Here is a 23,077-nt window from a genome sequence, read left to right as displayed (position 1 = left end):
ATATCTGCAGATCTTAGCGTACACACAGGCACATGTGGAGATAAGCGGTCTAAAAAAAGGTTGCTGACCCCTGTTCTATGCAGAGTGGCACAAGCTGGTCACAGCTTCTGTTGGAAGCAGGATACTAGTCTAGGTGGACACGTGGTCTGATGCAGGAGGGCTTTTATGTTCAGAGAAAATGGCTGGTGATTGGCTATTACTATACATTCCAAGTCCAATGTGCATCATTCCCCCATAGGTTGCGTTTTTATGTAATTGTTGAATAGTACACACACACACACAAACACACAGAGAGAGAGAGAGAGAGAGAGAGAGAGAGAGCGCCCCAGTAAAGGACCTTCCAAAATCACAGCTGGCTTACCGCACCTATCCCTGAAAATCCCTGAGCTAAGCAAGAATCTAGATGTGATGAGCATCCTTATCATATGATCATGCTTGATAAAACAAGTCACCTTCACAGCACATTAATTTACATCCCACCCTTCACAAATCTCAGAATGGCATAAACATGCAGCTGACAAGGCACCATGTATGCCATCTTGAGCTCCTTTGAAGAAAGAAAGAACTTGCAGGCTATATTCGAAGGGGCACATACATCTAGGCATCTGGACCTCAAGCGTTATAAAAGTTATCCCAGTTTAAAAATTGCTAAACACATAACTACAAGAAAGATGGAAGGCCCTTCTCATCTCAGTGCCATTTCATTTCCTATTTTCTTTTTTATTTGGGTTTAGATCAGGGTTTAAGATCCAATATAGAATGCTACTGTGGTGAAATTGTCGTTTGTTTAAGCGTATTGTAAAGTTTGCTTTTAAAAAATGGTAAGTTCCACAGCATGGGGTAATTTTGAATTATGTGGTATCAGCTCATGGCAGACAGTTGCAAAGTTATGTGACAGCTTTGAGAAGCAACACTATGCTAGAGGCTTAAAAGCTGGCAATTTTGATTGGATAGCTCTGGCCTGATTAGGAGGTTCTGCCTACATCTCATTGGATATGAGGTAGTCTGATGCAGGGGAGGGAATTCTACTCCACTTTCATCTGATTGGCTGAAGTGGGAGTCAGCTGGAGCCTAAATACCTGGTTTCTGCCCATTGTAAGAGGTGGTTGTTGCTGGTGGGGCCGCCTGGATGGAAGAAGAAACAGAAGTTTTGGGGGCACACTTCTTAGAATAACGTTTCTTCATGTCAGGAGGCCAGCTGTGCTAAATTTTCTGTGGCTCTTGCATACAAAAAGCAAAACAAAAGTCCAGCATCATTCAACTCAAGAGTCAACAAGAGCACTATGGAAGCTCCTGATCAAAGTGTACACCTAGAGGCATTTTTAAAAAGAAGCTAAAAATGTCGCTTGACAGCAGTATTACTCATCAGAAAATGAAATGAAGGATTAGAACAAGTGTAAAATATAACAAACTTGCACAAAAGTTAAAAACACACAGGTTAAGTTAGAGCATTTGTTATTTTATTTTTGTTTTGATGGTGCACCAACTATATTTACCAATAGAGGTCTCTTGCTACAGTAGGCACTAAAGAAGTGTGACTGAGAGTAGTGAGTTAAGACGATAATGTATTAGTAAGAACTGGTGACTGAGTCAGGCCCTCTCCTCAGGATATACTAGCAATTATGTATGTCTCCATCTTATGCTGTTTCATTCTATGAAAAACTTGGAAGTCTGAGAAGTTGCTCTGGCAGCACAATCTTATACATGTTTACTCAGAAGTAAGCCCCACTGAGTTAATTTAGACCTATTCTCAGGCACATGTACATAGTATGGAAGCCTTAATGATTCTTACAATCATGTGTATCTGTCTTACCAGTTACCAACCTAATAGTGACATTTCTTGATGCAAGTATGAACCTTGAGTTTAAAACCTCTACTTATTTCTGCCTGGAAAATGGTATAGGGCCAGATGTAGGTGAATTACATTTGTACAACATAAAAACCATCAGGTTCTGAGCCAATTTATATGTTAACATTTATGGAAGAGGACAAATCACACAAAATTGTTTAACAGCTTAAATTGACTGGCTATTGTTAATTTGTACATTTGGATTTGTTTTGTTTTTTTTTGGGGGGGGGGGAATCCTGCCTCCTATAATAAACTCCAGCTCCATTATTGCAAGTTATATTTATTTCAACTTGAGTCCTCAAGTAAATTTCAATGTATACAGGATAGAATGCCAATGATAGGATGTAATAACTGGGAGAGAGTAAGTTGAGGAGACTGGAACTGGTGTCCACTCAAGATTTGGAGATTTAGGTTTTGGGAGCGAGCAGGGCTTAGAATCCATCTCATAGGAAAAGGTACTTTATACCCAATTACGCTCAGGTAGAGAGCAGCTAGCTGAATGGAAGATACATAGGGCAACATCTCAGGTGGTAAACAAAAGTTAGTCATAGCCAATTACTGCTTAGTTTGAGGTGAACAACTTGGAGGTTTAAGAGTGCTCAGGTTTTAGCGCTTTAAAAAAGGAGGTAACACGTTCAGCCCATTAGGTAACTAACAAAAGATATTGCATCCCTTTCAAAAACTTCAAAAAGATGCAGATCCCTTTCCCCACCATGTTGCACTGTGCTTTTAGGACTGTACCACTTCAGAATAAAGGTGAAAAATGCATGCTGCAGTGCCCCCCATGTGAACAACCCTTTGTACCTATCAAAGTAGAATATTTGGGGAAAGGGAAAGCTAAAACATGCTTTCCTTAGACTAAAAACCTTCAATAACTCCCCAATATGGACTACATCTCAACCTGGATTGCGAAGTGGCACAATCCAAAAAAAGCTGTACCATATAAGATCATAGGGAACTGTACTATACCCCAACACTTGTCCATCTAGGTCATAGCTATCTACAGACTGGCAGCAGCTTTCCAAGGGTTCAGGTAAGTCTTTCCAAACTGGAAACGTGGATGACTAAATTTGGGACCTCTTACATATGCAATGTATGAGCCACAACCCTTCCTTCAATTTTACTGAATGCAGAAGATGAGCCCAAATAGTTCATATTACTAAGATGCACTGGGGACAAAAAAAGGGCCTCATATCTTTGCAGCATCTTGCCTTGAAGTGTGTTTATATTTTTAAAGCTGCAAGGGGAAGCTGTTATGGGCTGTTAAACCTTTGCTGTAATTAAGCATTCTGCGTGTTAACTCCTTTCAAAACCTATGAGGCTTAGCAGCAGTGGCCATGCTTTCCTGGCTGCATCTACCAAAGAAGCCAATTCAGTAATCCAAGAGCTAAAGACAAAATTAAATACCCTCTAGAATACAGCCCTAATGTATACTTGTGCTTTAAGTACACCTATGAGGATTCTGTGTCTTACATTTAATCAAGGGGCCTTCTTAGCAGTAGTTATACAAGTACTTAAAAATGTAAATTTATTATTGTATTCAATTATGTACTGCTTTTCTCCAAAATCCCCAAAGTTCAAGTTTCTGGTTGTTCTTTTGGCCTTTGTGGTTGTGGATTAAAGCATAAAAATATGCATGCAGTTTCAGCTAAAGGCTAAGAATCAAAAACTTGATTAGGTTCCCTCAAAGGTCAGGTAGGTCACACATTCTAGTCACCTTCCATCTTTGGGCTCCTATCAATACTTGTCTGCTGTTCCAGAAGTTTCAGGTTAATTATACAAGTATCCCTGTATGGTATGCCAAAACATTCTAACTGATGTTTTTGTTATGTGTGCGATTTTGTCCCTTAGGATTCCTGACTCATCTCTCTTCATGTAGGGAACACCAGGAAATAGTGGGATCTCTGAAGTTTATCATAACTGTATTGTGAGCAAAGTACCTGCCAATGTAAGATAAGATGACAAGAGAAGTTCATTGCATGTATAACCACCACATGAACTACTCATCCAAATTTGCTTTGAAAGTGAAACTGTGCATTTTAAATTAAATTTCTAAGGTTTTTGTTTCATCATACAATAATATTCACATTCTTGCAAAACTAAGTGTTTTGAAAATTAGCTCAGAAGTTTTGAGGTTTTTTTAAAGAGACTGAAAAATAAAACCCATTATTGTTATTATGAACCTTTATTAAGTGGCTCACATTTCAATATAAATCACACTAAAAAGATTTTTTTTAAAAAAAGCTATTTACACTACAGTGCTGACACGTTAAAAAGGAAAAAAAAATTGGTATAAATAAGCTCTATGGAAAAGCCTGGAATTGTCAAAAAGAATTCTGGCTTATCTTACAAAAAATATATGTTAAATGTCAGCTCTAGTCTAAAACCTACAACTCATATTTAAAGACTTCTTTATGTTACACCTGCAGTGTTTACAGTGCATCTGGCCCTAAGTGCTTTGATACTTTCACAGTTATGGACAGGCACTGAGGAATGTTACAAAGCTACATAAACTATTTTCTGTAACAGATGTGAGGCAAGTAACAAACCTGGCTCACAGAATTTAAGCATCTTTACATTATTATGTTTAAAAAGGAATTTAAAAATATATATACACACACAGAACAACTTCAACACAAAAAGTCATCTTCTTGTTTGCCATGCAGACTTGAATATGCTGAACTGCTTTGTCTGGTATCCTCCAGGTTCACATGACCCCCCAGACCCAAGCTGTCCTGCAAGTCTTTGTCTTCAGGTTCAAATTCAGATGCAGTTTCAAAGGTAGACCCTGTCAACTGACCATGATCCAGCTTTGCTTTAACATTCTGACATTCCATAACATTAGGTGCTACTGTCTTTTCTGGAAGATTAACAATAATTGGTTCCTCTTTATTTTGGAAAGATGCAGCAGGTTCATGTGTGCATGAAAATTCCTGTTTGACATATTTAGTTTGCAGAATGCCTGAAAATTTAGTGTCTTCAGAGGCATTTATACTCGCTGCGTGGATTACACTGTCAGTTTGAAGTCCTACAGCAGAACATGTGGGATCTGTTGGCAGGCCTGCTTCATAGATGCCTTGATTTTCTCCTTCTGAGTGGTAGAGCTTGAGCCGAACATGCCAAGCTAAACTGCACACAGCTGAAACTGTCTTAAACTGATGCACAACATTCCTTGGAATAAAATAAATATCGTTATCATACAACTGAATTCTGGCATATCGAATGCCTTCCCTTCGTAATTGGTTAAGTTTTGCATCATCAACCCACTGGACACACTAGAAAGAGAGAGAAAAGAAAATTAATAAATGTTTTCTGGATCATGGTAATTCTCAATTCTCAAGGAAATAATTATCAAGTCTTTCAAAACACTTACCTGTGAAAGCGGAGGTTCATGCAGATCTAGTTGCATTCGTTGAACTACCTCTAAGAAATCTTCTGCATGAAAGCAAATTACATCTTTGGTTATACGAGGTTGTTGAGGCCTATACAAAGGGGAGAAAGTGTTGCCATCAAGGTTAATAAAGTCATACCTCGGGTTACAGGTTGCATGTTTTCGGGTTGCGCACCATGCCGAACCCAGAAGTACCGGAATGGGTTACTTCCAGGTTTCGGAGCTCGCACATGCGCAAAACTACTAAATTGCACTTTGTGCATGCACAGAAGCGCTGAATCGCGCTACGGGTTGCGAACGTGCCTCCCACACAGATCACGTTCGCAACCCGAGTGTCCACTGTATATTAAAATCAGCCAGCTATTTGCTGCTCTTGTAAGCACAAAATAAAGCACTGAAAATATACAAACAGTTGTTTTTCAGATTGCAGAAGTCAATGAAAAGTAACAACAGCAACTGGAACTTAATTTTTATAAATAGTACTAACACAGCAACTGATCCTTTGTCTTCTCATGCTAATATAACAGGTGTTCAGGTGTGTACTACTCTATTACAACTTCCTTGTAGAAAGCATAACCTTTTACTGGGGCCTAAAATCAAAAGGGACGCGGGTGGCACTGTGGTCTAAACTACTGAGCCTAGGGCTTGCCGATCGGAAGGTCAGTGGTTCGAATCCCCGCAACGGGGTGAGCTCCCATTGCTCAGTCCCAGCTCCTGCCAACCTAGCAGTTTGAAAGCATGTCAAAGTGCAAGTAGATAAACAGGTACCACTCCAGCAGGAAGGTAAACGGCGTTTCCATGTGCTGCTCTGGTTTCGCCAGAAGCGGCTTAGTCATGCTGGCCCCATGACCCAAAAAAAACAATGTCTGCAGACAAATGTCGGCTCCCTTGGCCAGTAAAGTGAGATGAGCGCTGCAACCCCAGAGTCGTTCGTGACTGGACCTAACTGTCAGGGGTACCTTTATCTTTTAGTCTCACATGAGCCACAGGATGCTCTGGCAAGTATGCTAATTTACTTACTTCTTCCACACAACTGCAATGAACAGCATCTGCAAATTAGTGTAAATTAAAGATTGCAGTGCTCAGGGTTCCTTGTCCCAGAAGCTACAGATTAAGTTATGACCTGCTTATTTGTCACACTATCAGTCTCTAAAACATTATTATTGTTTAAATCATAATTGTTTATCACATTCCACTATCCTCTGATATTTCACAGCTATTAGAAAACACACACACAAAGAGGAAAAAGCTGGATTTACTTTCAAATCCAGTTATCAGAAGGTAGGCAAATGCTCATTTTGCTTTCTTAACATTTCATCTGTGTTTTCAATTAAATTGCACAATTCAGTCAACTAAGGTTTCAAAAACAGATTAGTCCAGAGCTCAAAATGGAAGAAAATCACACCTCAAATAAAAAATCATGTCCATTTCCATTCTACATTAACACTTACTAATCACCTCCATCACTATCTCACAATCCATTGTGCCAACGCAGATTTGATATGGAATGCTTATCTGTTATTGAATACATCAAGCTAAATGCACAAATAGCATTTATCTTTAGGATTTTTGACTCCCTATATTAGGATCAGCAACTTGCAGCAACACAGGGCCAAATCTCTTCTGCATGTCAACTCAAGGCCAAGAGTGATGACAGGACTATTAGTTGGGATCTATCTCAGGACTGTCCAATTCATGCAGGTATTTTCCAGATGTTTATCCTGAAAAAAACCTGGCAAATACATACCACTCTCCACAATGCACTGCCTTTAATACTCCCACAGCAGCTGTAGTCTGTCGTTCAAACCCTTGTCCTATGTGATCTGCATGGGCTCGTGTCCTGTCTTCAAAAAGCATTTCACGAGGTTCACTAATACGAGGTAGGTACTGCAGGTTTTTTATTTCATTGGTTGTTCTGTTAAAAGGATGGGGGAAAGAAAAATTAAGAATAATTGTCCAATTTTTTCCTCTTCATATAAAATTGTTAGCAAGTTATTACTCAAGTAAAAAAGAAATGCCCTCCAATATATAAGGTGCTGGTTTAGAATTTTTGCGCAGTGATTGAAAACAAACAAACAAGCTAATATGCACCCGCATTTCTAGATCTTTTTGTACATTTCTTGTACACAGTGCAATGTTCATTTGATATTATAATTGCATTCTACACACAAATTAGAAATGGAAAGACTGCTGTTCTGTGGGACTGAATCGCTCATGACCACCCTGATGGATTGTGTTTAACAAGAGCAGGACAAGGGGAGTGTAATCTTTTTCCCACGTCTAGTTCTCTGAGGTTTTTGATACCATTGACCACTGCATTCTCCTGGACTGGCTCTGTTGTTGTTTAGTCGTGTCTGACTCTTCGTGACCCCATGGACCAGAGCAAGCAAGGCACTCCTGTCATCTATGGGACTGGCTCTATGGGATGGGAATTGGGGGCACTGTGCTACCTATGTGGCCAAGTTCAGACAGTAATAATAGAAGAGTGCTTTTCAGGCCCCTAGCAATTATGCTCTAGGCAATATGAAACTACTGGGAGCAGTCATAAGGAAATTAGGGCCAGGTGTCAGAGTAGGATAACACTCAGTTCTAGTTCTCAATAACAATTGAATCAGGAGATGCCATGCAGGACCTGGGCCAGTGCCTGGATGCAGTGGTCGACCGGATGAGGGATAACAAGCTAAGCCTGAATCTCAGCAAAGCAGGGGCACTGAAGATGAGTGCTTTCCATGGCTGAAAAATTGGCCAATTACATCGTGTGTCTTGTAAAGACCTAACTTTTTGCCGGGTCTTTCCCTGACCCGTAAGTTCAGGGAATGTTTCTGACTGTATGAATTCCTGGTTTTATAATTTTCTGTTTATGTTGTACCCTACGTTAAAACTATTAAGTGACTTAAAACTGTTTGATATAAAAATAAATAAATCATAACAATCATTGATGATGAACTAGCTGCCACCCCAGCTCTCTGTGATCATTTACTTTCTCCCTCTATGGAACAAAGTGCTCTTTTTTGATCTCACAAGGGCCTAAGTACATCACTTCAGAGATTAATACTGGCTGAATTGGAGCCAGCTCTATCCAATTCAGTCAGTAATTCTAGTACCAGAGCCAAGTATTACAAATACACAGTATTAGTGTCTATTAAGAAAAGAAACTATAACATGTTTAGTCAAAAAGGCCTGAACTTAAAGAATTAACAAGCCATTTATTACAAGTGGCAAGACACAACATAACCAGAGACTGAAAAGACCTTTCCGGCACAACAATAGACAATTGGTACAAAACAGTTTGGGAAGCAGCCCTCCTTATGAAATAAACTACAAATAAACTACAGTTGACACATGGACAGATCAAGAAAGATGGCTTTGCCCCGATATACCGTATTTTTCGCACCATAGGGCGCACCGGACCATAGGACGCACCCAGTTTTTAGGGGGGGAAATCAAGAAAAAAAATCTCCCCCCCCCCGCCCCAAAGAGCAGCGTACAGGCTGCGCACAACCTCTCCCTGTCGGAGGGGTTGCGCGAGGCTATGGCACAAGCCAAGGCAGCGAGCAGGATGGATCCCGCTCGCTGTTTTGGCTTCCTCTTTAGCCCCGCGCAGCCTCTCCTTGCCGGGAGACACAGCACAGGGCTAAAGAAGCCATAGCCCCGTGCAGCCTCTCCTTGCCGGAGGGGTTGCACACAGCTATGGAACAAGCCAAGGCAGTGAGTGGGATGGATCCCGCTCGCTGTTTTGGCTTCCCCTTTAGCCCCGTGCAGCCTCTCCTTGCCGGGAGACGCTGCGCAGGGCTTTCCTGGCTTTACTGGGAGGTGGGGGGATTCCCTCACCTCTCCCAAAAGCCCGCAGAAGCCGTGCAACCCCTTTAAAGAGATGGCGGCTTCTCCTGGCTTTTCTGGGAGGTGGGAGAAGGGACTGATGCGGCCAGTCAGTCCCTTCTCCCTCCTGTGGAAAAGCCCACAAGAGCGCACGGAGCTTGTGTGCGGCTCTTGGGGGCTTTTCCCGCCTGCCTCCCCCCTGCATTCGCTCCATAGGACGCACACACATTTCCCCTTGCTTTTTAGGAGGGAAAAAGTGCGTCCTATGGTGCGAAAAATACGGCAGTTTAATTTCAAAACATATTCCAGAAATGAATAATCCCCCCACCATCAGCATTTGGCTCAATCTGGTTTATCTAAATTTAAATGTAAACATAAATTATTATATTCATTTTGAAACCCCCCATTCACCAATATACAAGCACTCTATATTGTTTCATTGGTAACTTAAGAGGGAAAATGACTATTACTCATACTTAATCTAAGCACAACCACAAGGGCTCCTGATTAGGCGGTTAGCTATGTGATGCTGAATGTTATCTGTTAACTCTGTTCTATCCTGTTTCCCCTTTGTTTTTGTTTAACCAATCAATGAACCAAGAGCTTATATACTGACCACTAATAATAAATTGTATGTCATAGATATTACTGCAAACTTATTGTGCTATTTTTGTGATGTATGAATGATATGAAAAGACTTGGTCTATTTGTATAATTTATTATTCCTATGATGCTTGAGTTTTAAAACCCAATAAGAAGTTATTCAAAAAGAAGAAAAAACATGGGCTTAAACCAACCTCCTCAAAAAGAACTTAAAAATGAATGTGGTTCATTGATCCTTTAGAAATGAATGGCTACTTAAGAAATCTTTCTAAAGGCCAGTGTGTGTGGACAATGGCGACAAAAATTAGAACAGAGATCTTAAACATACTCCTTAAGGAACATCTTTTCCCGCTCACATAAGCCTACACAAATATTAAGGTCATCATCTGAAGCCCTTCTTTGAGTCCAACTCTGGAGACAAGGGACTGAGCTTTACAACTGCAAATAAAGTGTGTTTTAAGTGCAATATACAATGTGACACTAGATGGCAATGGTGAGCCTTATGGGAAATTCAATGTTTTGGTTTTTTTTAAAGCATTTTCAGAATGTTTTTTATATGTGTGTAGATTCCACCAAGGTATTTTTTGCTTTGGCACACCCCAACTATTGCAATCTTTTGCCAAAGGGGCTTTGAGCTTGATGTCCTTTTGTACCAGATGAAGGTATCTTTATTTACTCAGGATTTTTAGAGCTTTGGGGATTCTGAGATTTTTTAGCTTCAATTTTAAAAATTATTTTTAAACACCTTATTACTGTTTTAACAGCTGTAAGCTGCTCAGGAAGTTTTAAACTCTATAGTATGGAATCAAATAAAGCCAGATATTTCAACATACCTTTTCCTTTTGAAAGGTGACTTTGGCATGTCTGCCACAGGGATCATTTGTTCTCCTGGACGTACCCACATAATAGGACCATCATCACTATCTTTACGACTCTCTAGTTTCAAACTAGAAAGTGTCCCCCATGGCAAAGTACACTAAGAAGAAACAGTTATTTAAAGGTTATTTAAAACACCACCAATTGAAACATTTTCATTAACTCACAACATGAAAACAATGCATATCTTATTCTACTGCAAAACGGGGGCAATTTCATCAATGTAGAGGACCACAATTTTTCTTCTGCATTTACTGTATTTTCAATTCAAAATAATGTCTACCTCAAAGACAATATTATATCTATATATAAATTGCATTGTAGCACACTGTTTTCTTCAACCTAAGAATCTGAGTGCTTTCAGTGCTCCTTGAAAATTTCATCAGGACTGCAGCTTTCATAAGAAATTAATAGCCTCAGTTATGAAGAACTTGAACTGGCCTTCAAATATGAATGTAGAATACAAATTGAAAAATCAATACATTTAATTGTTGCCTTATACCAAATCACTTGCCAGTTTTGGAAGTGACTTTCTGAAACAGTGATTCTTAACCTTTTTGGGATCATGGACCCTGAAAGCTATTGATTGCAGAAAAATGCACATAAACACAAAATATTGCACACTATTTATTTTCTTGCATTGCATTATATTTAATTTTATTTTTGCATGCAAGAATCCCTGTATTAAAGACTTGCAGATTTCGGATCTAATCTCTTCACCATATTAGAAGTGTCATTTTGTTTATCATAATAAACAAAGTTTTAAGATTTAACAAAACTATGCAAAGTTACTTCCCCAATTCCCTTTCTTTCTTACTTTTAAGAAAGGTGAATCTTCCAGCATATCTAGGAACTCTGGAAAATAGTCCCCCACTTCCTCATCCACTGCTCCAACCAAGCTGATTTGTCTCATTGGGCCAGCTCTGTATGTACCATGGGAATATGTTCTTTTTACCTAAAAGGAAGTCATATACAGTAAACAAGGGTCAGTTTTATACACAGAATAAATTACAAAACAATTTACATTTACACAAATATACAAAATATTTTCTAAAGCACAGAAGTACAAATTAAACATTTTAATAGTACTGTAAGAGGAGATCTGAAATTATGACTAGGCTAAAAGGTGGCGAGTGCAATGCTAGTTTAGCATTTCAACATAAATAAAAGATCATACTCAACATGAAATGCAAAAAACCCTCAAATGGTAAAAAAATAATTAAACAATGCAAGTAAAACAAAAAGTAGCAGATAAGAAAAGGTGGCTACATTAAAAAAAAAATGTTTATATGTATTTTAATAACTTAGTTTTAATAAAAAGGGTTAATTTATATTTTAATATTTTAGTATAAAACTGTTGCAACACAACTGAAAGAGATAATGAAAAATATCTGACTTTCATTTCTCTTCAGGAACAAACATAATAGAAGCAGAGGAAGAGAATATGCATTTCATTTTGCACAATTATTTACAATAAAAGCAAGAGAATTACTATTTATACTGTAAAATACATTGCCTTGTTTGAATAACTAACTAATATATTCTGCTGCGTAGAATATCAATAAATTTAATTACAAGGCTGGAGCAAGGGATTAAGAAAATGATGTTTACTGAACCAACATTAATATGCATAGCAGATTATTTACCAGCCAGTACATTCACTTCTCCTGTGCTGTCTAATGCAAACCCTAGGATCTTATACATTTGCTTTCCTATGCACTGATACAAAAATAACGGAGAAGGCAGCACTTTTCAGTAAATGGTAATGTATTCTAAGCTTCTATGCAGCAGTGTCTGCTTTCTGTTCTTTTAAAATGAGTCCACATCTAATTTCTAGATGCCTAATTTTTATAGCTTTATGCCTATGACAATTTTAAATATGCGTTAATATATCTATCCCCCCCTTTCATTACCTCATTTCCCACTCTCTTGGACATATGCCCTCCCTACAACCATCTGTTCTCCACTGACACAAATGCAGTGACTTCTTGACCAGCAATCAGCCTGTCTAAATGTCAGTAACGCAACAAAATGCTACTCTCAAATGTACTCTCAAACACAACTGTCAAGTAAACATGTTTCCTCCACAGAAACTCCAACAGCCAGTTTTTGTTTAATAATCCATCAACTAACACGGTTAAGAGTTTAGACATAGATGATAGATGATTTAGCTTGCCATTCAGAAATTTTAAGTTTCCTTGGACTTACTGTCTACATACAATTAGTTACGGCAACATGCTGTAGTCAGATTTAAATTAAACATGCAGTATTGAAAGATAAGCACTCAGGCTGGAAAAAGGCACTTCCAGCTCTTGTTTTGTAGCAAGATGTTTTAATATTTTGTCAAAGGAATGGATAGCATAAAAATGAAGACATATATAACAAACTAGGTTTCTTTCTCTGTGGAAGGCCTGCAAACGCCATCTTGCAGTGTTAGAAACTCAGATGTATGAGCTAATTGTCAAATGGCACCTTAAACCTAGGTTGAAGTTGCCAGGACAGACTGTCTAGGCACACCCCCCCCAATGGAACTTATTATACTTATTCTATTATTATTTTCATTCCATTTCTATACCGCTTTATTTAAAAAAAATTCAAGGTGGTTTACAACACATTAAATATCAAATAAAACAATCAAATTCAAGCTTTAAGGAAATTAGTTCAGATCCTTCTTTAAATTACATTTTGCTTTCCTCATATTTATTTACCGTATTTTTTGCTCTATAAGACTCACTTTTTTCCTCCTAAAAGGTAAGGGGAAATGTGTATGCGTCTTATGGAGCGAATGCAGGCTGCACAGGTATCACAGAAGCCAGAACAGCAAGAGGGATTGCTGCTTTCACTGCGCAGCGATCCCTCTTGCTTTTCTGGCTTCTGAGATTCAGAATATTTTTTTTCTTGTTTTCCTACTCCAAAAACTAGGTGCGTCTTGTGGTCTGGTGCGTCTTATAGAGCAAAAAATACGGTACCTACTTAATTTATATAGCTGCACCATAGCAGAAGTACTCTAGGAAGTCTGTGTGGTGTAGTGGTTAAGAGTGTCAGATCAGTGTGAGATCAGGGTTCAAATACCCACTCAAGTCAGGAAGCTCACTTAGAGGCCATGGGCCAGTCACAGCCTACCTCACAGGGTTGTTGTAGAGATTAACTGAGGAGGCTGTGAAACATGTACTCCTTGGGAAAAAGGTTGGGATATAAACACAATCAATAAGCTCTTCTGCTTACCTGCTTAAGAAAGATGGAGAGGCCAGCCAGGTGGAGATGTCAGTCCAGAAATCTCCACATGGTCGCAACTGGGCCTGTGTCAGTCATCTTGGTAGTCAAGATAACCTCAAAATTAATTGATAGTTGCTGTGGGAATGAGCTCATCCATGCTTTGATATGTGCCAATTGGCTTGCTTTGTTACTATGCTTATCAGTGAGGCCTGAGTTGCTGGGCTCTGGGCTCAGAGAAGGAAGTGATATGTAAGCCTTGGACAGTTGCCACCTATGTCTTCAGGGGTCACGTGGGTTGAGGAGAGGTTCTGGCCAAGCTGACATATGCAGCAGCTTTTTGTAAAAAATAACGCTTAACATTTGCGGACAAATCTTGATGACTGCTTGCTTGCTGCTGCAAGTGTTCGCCCCGCATCATTAAGGGCAGAAGGGCTCTGCATGCTGTTTACGCGTTACTTTTTAAAAGCACAAGAACTTGCTATTCTGGCATTCTTGACATCTTTCTCTGGTATCCCTGCATCCAACCACTTGCATCCAACCACTAGGCTCTCCCTTGAGCCCATGGTTCAGATCATTTTCTCACCCCAGCAAATGATGTTTTGTATGCATCCACAGTGACATCAAACAAACACTTTAAAAGTATGCTATGAGAACAAAACCAAAAAAAAGTTCAATACAGATATGACAGCAGCTAAGACAAAGGATATAAATGGAATGAATGATGAATGAATACACCTAAAGCACCATGCACCTCATCGCCATTCATGTGTGGAGAGTTAAGTCAGCAGCACATCTGACCAGGCAATCACAACTTGACTGGTGTGCATGGCAAATGTGTTTATAGATAATGGAGCATGTATGCACTGCTAACAGGCAAGAACTTCATCTGTGGCTTCTATCATATCTGTTTTGGTTGCACTATATGAAAAACATGCACAGATTTTTCACTAATTGTAAAAACTGTAGCCCTCATTTTGGCTTTTGAGAGATCAACTGGGCTTCAAAAATGATGATTCTTAAGAAGCATGTTAAATTTTGTGAATGTGTATTAAATATTACTCTGCATCAACAAGAGTCAAGAAATTAACAATCTAACTGTACAAAGCATATAATGAACTTACAAATAAAATTTGATGGCTGCCTTTCTAATTAAGTAACCATAAGACTTTTAAAAATGCAAACTCTTCTGATTTAAAGAACGTCATCCTGCAGTTTATAGTTGCAATTGCCCCCTTTGACTTAAAATACAATAAAGGTTCTGTACAGATGGGGGTTTGGAGGTTGTTGTTGTTTGGTACTGTTAAAATTAGCTTCAACCTGCTGAAAGGTAACAGAATATTATTTTCATGTTTTCTTCATATTACATATCAGAGCCCTAGAATTGCAGAGCGAGTTCTATGTGTTCTTACTAGACAACTACAGAATACTATTTTCTGTTCTGCTGGTAAAATGAACTTCTCTTAACCCCTGCCACTAAATGTTCATTCAAACAGAAAGTGCTTGCACTGCTTCCAAAATGTGTTCAGGTTAAAGCAGACTCTAGTGACTGTTGACTATATATCTTAGGAGGTGATGTTAGAGAACCCCCAAATAAAGCCATAGTTACTATACCTTAGTGATACCTTATGATACCTTTGGATCATAGCAACCTCAGTGTAAATCTAGATTTTACTTCTATTACAAAAAGCTCATCTTACCACTCAGATTAAATAAATTTGCAAATTGTTTTTATATGAGTGTAATTTATATTGGGCTATATTTGGAGTTCAATTTAGCAAACTTAGGTTAGGGATTGCAATATTTTAAAAATAAAAAACAAAAGAAAAAGCATATACTTTATACAACAACTGTATTAATAGAAGAAGGAATGTTAATTTATTTTGTAATTAATGAAAAATAGAACCAAATGGGATCCATTTCATTCAACATAGTTGTTATAAATTAAACATCACTAAGCAGTGAAATGAATTCAGATTCATTATCCAATTAATTTCATTTGGGAGCGGGGCTTACCCTTCTCTGGAGGAAGCAGCAGGACCGATTTTAGTGATGACTTAGCACCTACCATTTTATTTCCCCAAAATTCCTTGGATATTGGGAGAGGAGTGGGAGTTAACAGTAGGGGTTGTCATGTTTTCCCCAGATAAAGCAGGATATCAAATCCAAACTCTAAACTCTCTGATACCAGAGCACCTGCCAAATCAGCTCTGCTGCCATGTGATTTTAATGCAAGAAAGTATTCTGAATAATGAAGCGGGGAAAATTCACACCCTAAGATGCTCATGTAAGATGCACAATTCTGCTTATGAGATCGTTGTATGTCTCAGCGTCCTATTATGACAGCACTGCCCAGCTTACTTACTCAGTACACGTCTTCATAGTACTTAGCTGTGTCCATGGAATAAGCCCTTCCAGAACACAAGCAGTTAGGGAAATTTACGTAGTTTTCGCTCCAAAACACGCACTTTTTTGCTCCTAGAAAGTAAGGGAAAATGCCTGTGCGTGTTAAGGAGCGAATGCACGGATCGGAGCCATGGCTGCCATCAGTCAAGCAAAGCGGGAGCCGCTTACACACTCTACGAGGCTCTCGCTTTGCTTGCTTTAAAGCGACCTGGAGCCGGGGAGGAGGGAGGGAAGGAGAGCCATGGCAGCAAAGCGGGCAGCAGCCGCTTACACGGGAGGAGGGACAGACGCTAGCAAAGGTCCGTGCGCTCTCTAAACAGAGCAATGAGGCTGCAGAGGGACGGCAGGAAAGATAAAATTTAAGCAACCAGCAGCAAAATAAAACCAACCTCGAGCTCTGAGCCACGCAGTGAAAACCAGGAAGTTAAAAAAAAAAAGGCTGGGGATGAGGGAGAGGGGAAAACTTCGCAAATGGGAGGGAGCAGCTTGTTTTCAGGCAGGATAGATTCGAGCATTGACTGGGTCCTAGTGCCCCTACCACTTTTTTGTGCTCCATTCTATTGCTGCTGGTGGCTGCTTATCACTCAGGCTACAAGGAGGAGCGCTTTTACACAGCTAATGGTGAATCCCCTGCAATCCAAGTCCTCCTCACTTGCTCAAATCTATTCTGCCTCAAAACAAGGAGCAGAAGGAAAAGGCTGCAAACTGTTAAATGGAAAAAAACCCAGGCACAGGGCAAGTACCTTAAGTATACCTTTAAAGCAACAGTGCTCTTTCCCTCCCTCCTCCCCACTCAGCTCGCCGAAAAGCTCCTTCTCCACGTGTGCTCCTTGTCCCTTGAGTGCTTTTCCTTCCCTCCCCACTTAAAACGTGGTTACAAAGCAGGGATCCACATGGATCCTCAGGATTTTTGCATTGGGCTACCCCAAACTCACCATCAGATCACATGTCTGTGGCCACAGCATGAACCATAAAAATCATGCACCCACTGTTTCGTTCAGAATATTTTTTTCTTGTTTTCCTCCTCTAAAAACTACGTGCGTGTTATGGTCAGATGCGTGTTATAGAGCGAAAAATACGGTAACTCATGTGGTGTGCAGCAGACAACTCTTTCCAATGGGACTATGGCCCTATTCTACCAAAGAACAGCCTGATGTCAGTCTGGTGCATTCTGCTCCAGCTAATATAACAATCAAAATACCAATGAGCTAAGTGCTGGTAATGTTCATATTGTTTAGTCGGCGCAGTGGATTGCCTTTGTAAGGTGCGAGGGAGCAAGAGACAAGTTAAAGACTTTACCGAAAAAGGCTTTCTTTACTGAAAGAGTGCTAAAGCAGCAATTAACTGGATTTGCTAGAAAGGAAGATAGAGGAAGGAGAATGTTTGGGGGGTGAGCTGGTGGAATGGGTAAAAAATACAGCTTGCACATAAAGGGGTGGAAAAGAATGGGTATAACTGCATTAAGACTGAGAAAAAGGCAGGGAAATAGGAGGAGCAGGCGGGTTACTACCTTGCCTTCCACTTACATTGGCTCCCAGTATGTTTCCGAGCACAATTCAAAGTGCTGGTGTTGACCTTTAAAGCCCTAAACGGCCTCGGCCCAGTATACCTGAAGGAGCGTCTCCACCCCCATCGATCTGCCCGGATGCTGAGGTCCAGCGCCGAGGGCCTTCGGGCGGTTCCCTCATTGCGAGAAGCAAAGCTACAGGGAACCAGGCAGAGGGCCTTCTCGGTAGTGGCGCCTGCCCTGTGGAACGCCCTCCCATCAGATGTCAAAGCGATAAATAACTACCTGACGTTCAGAAGACATCTTAAGGCAGCCCTGTTCAGGGAAGTTTTTAATCTGTGATATTTTAGTGTATTTTTGGTTTTTATGGAAGCCGCCCAGCGTGGCTGGGGAAACCCAGCCAGATGGGCGGGGTACAAATAATAAATTATTATTATTATTATTATTATTATTATTATTATTATTAGGCCCTGAACATTAGAGAAGAGGTGGTGATCCCAGGAAGCAGATGGACAGCAGTCAGGAGCTCAGAAAAGGGAAGACTCAAGAGAATAAGAGTCTGGAGGAGAGAAGGAGCACAACTCAGGAATGGGGACAGAGCATGGGCATGTGCTCTCTGGTTGGCTTGGCTAGTTATACACTTGAGCACTGAAGACATTGCAAAAGAAAGGGGCATGATCCTGGATAATGCTTCCCGGATACAGGAAACAGTCAGTTGTCCTAAGTTTGATTAGCGGGGGGGGGGGGGGCTGTGGGTGATTAGCTTTTCTTCAATGAGAGTAGCATTTTGTGTATATGGTCTTTCCTCATTAGGGTTGAATGGACAGTAAATTAGGTTTACAGTGAGGCTTAAATCACATTATGTAGCAAACCAAGTTAGGTGGTGTACCTCAGGATGCTATCGGATGAAAGGCTGGAGCCACTCCCCTGTCCATTTCAAAAGAGAAGGCTTCTTCTCATGTGCCCAGTGAGTATGACCAGTGGTGAGAAATAATTGAGTTGTATTCCAAAAAACCTGAAGAGCACCAGTTTGGGGAAGGATGCAACAAAGAGCACGTACATTGCAACACAATTTGTTCTCTGTGACAAGGTTACTAGAAAAGCACTCAAATAGGAGGGGAACCTGTTCCCTTGGCAACTCCAGTTACATAAGATTAACAAAATGTAAACATGATCCTGGACTTACAGTTACTTTCCCTAATATGGCACTGTCATTAACCCTTCACACTCATGTGAATAATAGTAATCTATTCCTTCCAGGAGAGTAGCTTGCTATACCTAGTCGATTTGATCTTGGGTTTATGCAAGCTCACCACAGTTTGCTTTTTGCAGATGAAACAGTAAATTAGATCAAACCTATCCATTCTTAAGGAAATGAGTCCTGAGGAAGGACAGATCTTGAAGCTGAGGCTCCAATACTTTGCCCACCTCATGAGAAGAGAAGACTCCCTGGAAAAGACCCTGATGTTGGGAAAGATGGAGGGCACAAGGAGAAGGGGACGACAGAGGACGAGATGGTTGGATAGTGTCTTCGAAGCTACAAACATGAGTCTGACCAAACTGCAGGAGGCAGTGGAAGACAGGAGTGCCTGGCGTGCTCTGCTCCATGGGGTCACGAAGAGTCGGACACGACTAAACAACTAAACAACAACAACAAAAACTAGGATTGAGAATTATTAACTGCAGCATACGAAAGAGGAGTGAGTGTGTAAACTTAAGGCTCCAGTGCTAAACTATGTTTTTCTGTTGTATCTCAGCATCCTATGAATATTACAAAATTATATAAACAGCTACCCTAGGCAAGAGAAAAAAATTGTCATCTTACTCTAGTTTATCACAAGCTGAAACACATAGGTATGGCTTTTCTGGTAAAAGAAGCATAGGAGTGTAAAACCATGTAAGAGATGTAAACTTTTTAATTAAGCAGACTATCCAAGTTGCTTTTGTTACTTGTTTTAGGCCTATCAGCATGCTTCCAAAATGGAAATTTATCTGCATCCAATTATAGTACAGTTCAAAAGGGAAAACTGCAAAGAGAACTCAAAAAACAAGAAAACACAGCTATACATAGTGAAGCACATGGAGCATTTGAATCATAGAAGAATGCTGCCCATTTTCTGGTACCAAGAAATTCAAATTAAACAATAAAATATTTGTCTGTAAAGTTTCTACCATGCAAAAGGGTTTTAGAAAAAGAAAACTTAAGGATTTTTGTGTGTGCAAACAGAAAGGGTTGGATCCCCAGATTCCACACATGTTCTGTGACATTTCACTAGTGCCAGACAGAAGGGATGTCTATTTTTACAACACCTTCTTCCCTCTTCAGCCCAATGAAAATCTGCTTTGAAGAGTTGGGGGACTCTGGAGGAGCACAAGAGGTGGTGCAGGGCAGTGTAAAGGAAGGGTAAATCAACAAAAGCCACAGGCCAATCTGTGTCCAGGGCAGCTATTTACCAGCTCCACCTGGTACGCAGGCTAAGACCCTACCTGCCCGCAGACTGTCTCGCCAGAGTGGTGCATGCTCTGGTTATCTCTCGCTTGGACTACTGCAATGCGCTCTGTGGGGCTACCTTTGAAGGTGACCTGGAAACTACAACTAATCCAGAATGCGGCAGCTGGACTGGTGACTGGGAGCGGCTGCCAAGACCACATAACACCAGTCTTGAAAGACCTACATTGGCTCCCAGTACATTTCCGAGCACAATTCAAAGTGTTGGTGCTGACCTTTAAAGCCCTAAACGGCCTTGGTCCAGTATATCTGAAGGAGCGTCTCCACCCCCATCGTTCTACTCAGACACTGAGGTCTAGAGCCAAGGGCCTTCTGGCGGTTCCCTCACTGTGAGAAGCCAAGTTACAAGGAACCAGAAAGAGGGCCTTCTCAGTAGTGGCACCTATCCTGTGGAATCCCCTCCCACCAGATGTCAAAGAGAAGAACAACTACAGTGGTGCCCCACAAGACGAACGCCTCGCAAGACGGAAAACCCGCTAGACGAAAGGGTTTTCCGTTTTGGAGGCGCTTCGCAAAACGAATTTCCCTATGGGCTTGCTTCGCAAGACGAAAATGTCTTGCGAGTTCCTGCGGGGTTTCCCCCCCCCTTTCCTAAGCCCTAAGCCGCTTATCAGCTGATCCGCTAAAAGCCGCTAAACCGCTAATAGCGCTAATCCGCTAAACTGTCAATGGGCTTGCTTCGCAAGACGAAAAAACCGCTATACGAAGAGCCTCACGGAACGGATTAATTTCGTCTTGCGAGGCACCACTGTACCAGACTTTTAGAAGACATAAGACAGCCCTGTTTAGGGAAGCTTTTAATGTTTGATGGATTACTGTATTTTAATATTTTGTTGGAAGCCGCCCAGAGTGGCTGGGGAAGCCCAGCCAGATGGGCGGGGTATAAATTATTATTATTATTATTATTATTATTATTATTATTATTATTATCATTCCTCTAGCAAGAAATTTCTGGTCCTTTCTATGAAGAGAAAGAGCCCTTCCACATTCACAGGATGGCCAGCCTGGATCTAACCGAATCAACCATGTATGAACAACTTGCTAACTGGTCAAGCACACATAATTTGGATGTTTCCCATTCTTCAATGCAGATATTTTAAGTAGCAGAACATATACTTTTGTTTCCAAGAGTAAAATTCCTGTTTCTATAGTGAAGAAGAACACAGTAGAGCTACACCTGGAAGCCCAATGATTCATGTCACTGATTTATTCTGAAGTGCTTCCAGTGGCACCAAAACTATGCTCTCAGAACTTGGGTACAATGACATTTTGTGGCCAAATCTTACTCTTAAAAGTATCATAATATAAGAGAAGACAAGCCCTATCCTTGTCTCTGGAATTTTAGTATATCAAGAGTCAACAGTTTTGCTTTTAATGTTGCTGAATGCAGGCATTTTGTCCAGCTATCTAGAGAACAGAATAGCCAGACATGGCTATGACTTAACTGTTCTATTTTTAATCATTATATGAGTCATGAATCTACTGTTTACCTTCAACCAGGAATAAACTGACTTGCTTTTTAAATGACTGCTGAACAGTGGTTCACTCTGATATTTACCCAATAAGAATCTCCTTGATCCTTTCACCAACTGTGAAGGAAAATATAATATCCATAAAGTAATAGGAATAAAGATGTCACAAATTGCAACATTTTTTTACCTTCATGTTGCGAGGCTATGCTGTTCAGTTTTGCATTTCTGCCAAATAGCGCTCAAGGCAGCTTAATAAATTCCTGAACACATAGAACCATTGCAAAGCCCAAAATAAAATCAATAAAAGCTACAATTAAAACAATTCGGCAGCCTGTAAATCAACAGATCAAGGACAACCGACAAACACAGTGAAACAATTTAAACACAATAATGAATTATGATTAAACCAAATCAACCATAACATTTACGTAAGAATTGAGAAGAGGCTAGTATACATTCATACCCTTCTAAGGAATAATGTTTTTAGTTGATAACATTTCTATGATAGAATCTATGATCCAGGCCAAACCTGAAGGTGGCATGTATATACACTATAGGAATATGGTTTGGTCCCAAATTTGATTCAAGAGCAACTGTGAGACTGACAAACAACATATAAAGGACCTCCTTATCAATAAGGGAATACTTACTTCATAATACATTAAAAAGAATTCAGTTATGGCCTATTCTGCCTATCAGGAACGGTATAATTACAAATAATCTGTTCAAGACAGATTAACAGATCATTTGCATATGACAGTATCATAAAACTGATGTGTCAGTTTTGATCTGTGTTCTGTTTCATTATGTGTTTTATTATATTACACCGTTACTGGCTGCAACATTAATCCATCGTTTGATTTACAATATTTTCAAGAGAAATTGTACTTAAGCAATTCAAAGAGAATGCAATCTTCAGCCAAAAACTTCCCTGAATATACAGCACAAACAAGTCCTCTCTTTTCAGTGACCCCATTTGTCCATTATTTTAAGCTATGGTCAGAAAAATCCATGGCATACTGTGAATGGGTGGTGTACTAGGGCATGCAAGCTGTAGAGCTGGGAGGAAACAAGCCACATCACTGATTTAGTATTATCCTAAACCTAGTACTTCTAGCTCGTTTCTCCCAAACAAACCACTAGCAATAACCCAATACCCAAAGACTGAAGAAACACAATCCATGAGCATTGGTTCTTGTGTAAAAGTAAGCCAGCACTGTGGTTGCTTTCTTCCTGGCTCAGCAAAGGAAGAAACAGGCCAGGAGCATTTTAGCAACACATAGTAGCACACTGCTTGTTCACAGCAGGGGTGGAGGAAGGGAGGTACAGTGGTGGCCGTCCGCCCTGGGTGTCCCCATTGAGGGGGGCGACAAAATGCTGGGCAGCACTCACCGCGCGACCTGCAACGTGCCCGAGCCACGCATCTCTCCTA

The 23,077-nt window shown here is 40.3% G+C and overlaps 1 protein-coding gene across 1 annotated transcript in view; it reads right to left on the bottom strand.

Moving 5' to 3' along the window:
- Positions 1-1,438: 1,438 nt before the first annotated feature.
- Positions 1,439-23,077, bottom strand: part of RSBN1L (round spermatid basic protein 1 like) — a 46,001-nt gene continuing 24,362 nt past the window's right edge. The window contains exons 4-8 of the mRNA XM_079993607.1: positions 11,356-11,493; positions 10,496-10,638; positions 6,988-7,155; positions 5,223-5,331; positions 1,439-5,124 (exon numbers count right to left, since the gene is read on the bottom strand). Of these exons, the coding sequence (XP_079849733.1) occupies positions 4,480-5,124; positions 5,223-5,331; positions 6,988-7,155; positions 10,496-10,638; positions 11,356-11,493 (1,203 nt within the window). The 3' untranslated portion in view covers positions 1,439-4,479. The remainder of the gene's footprint in view (positions 5,125-5,222; positions 5,332-6,987; positions 7,156-10,495; positions 10,639-11,355; positions 11,494-23,077) is intronic.

This window comes from Podarcis cretensis, assembly GCF_951804945.1.
Source record: "Podarcis cretensis genome assembly, chromosome: 10".
In the NCBI taxonomy this organism is placed as follows: Eukaryota; Metazoa; Chordata; class Lepidosauria; order Squamata; family Lacertidae; genus Podarcis; species Podarcis cretensis.
This window is presented reverse-complemented; position numbering and strand designations above follow the sequence as displayed.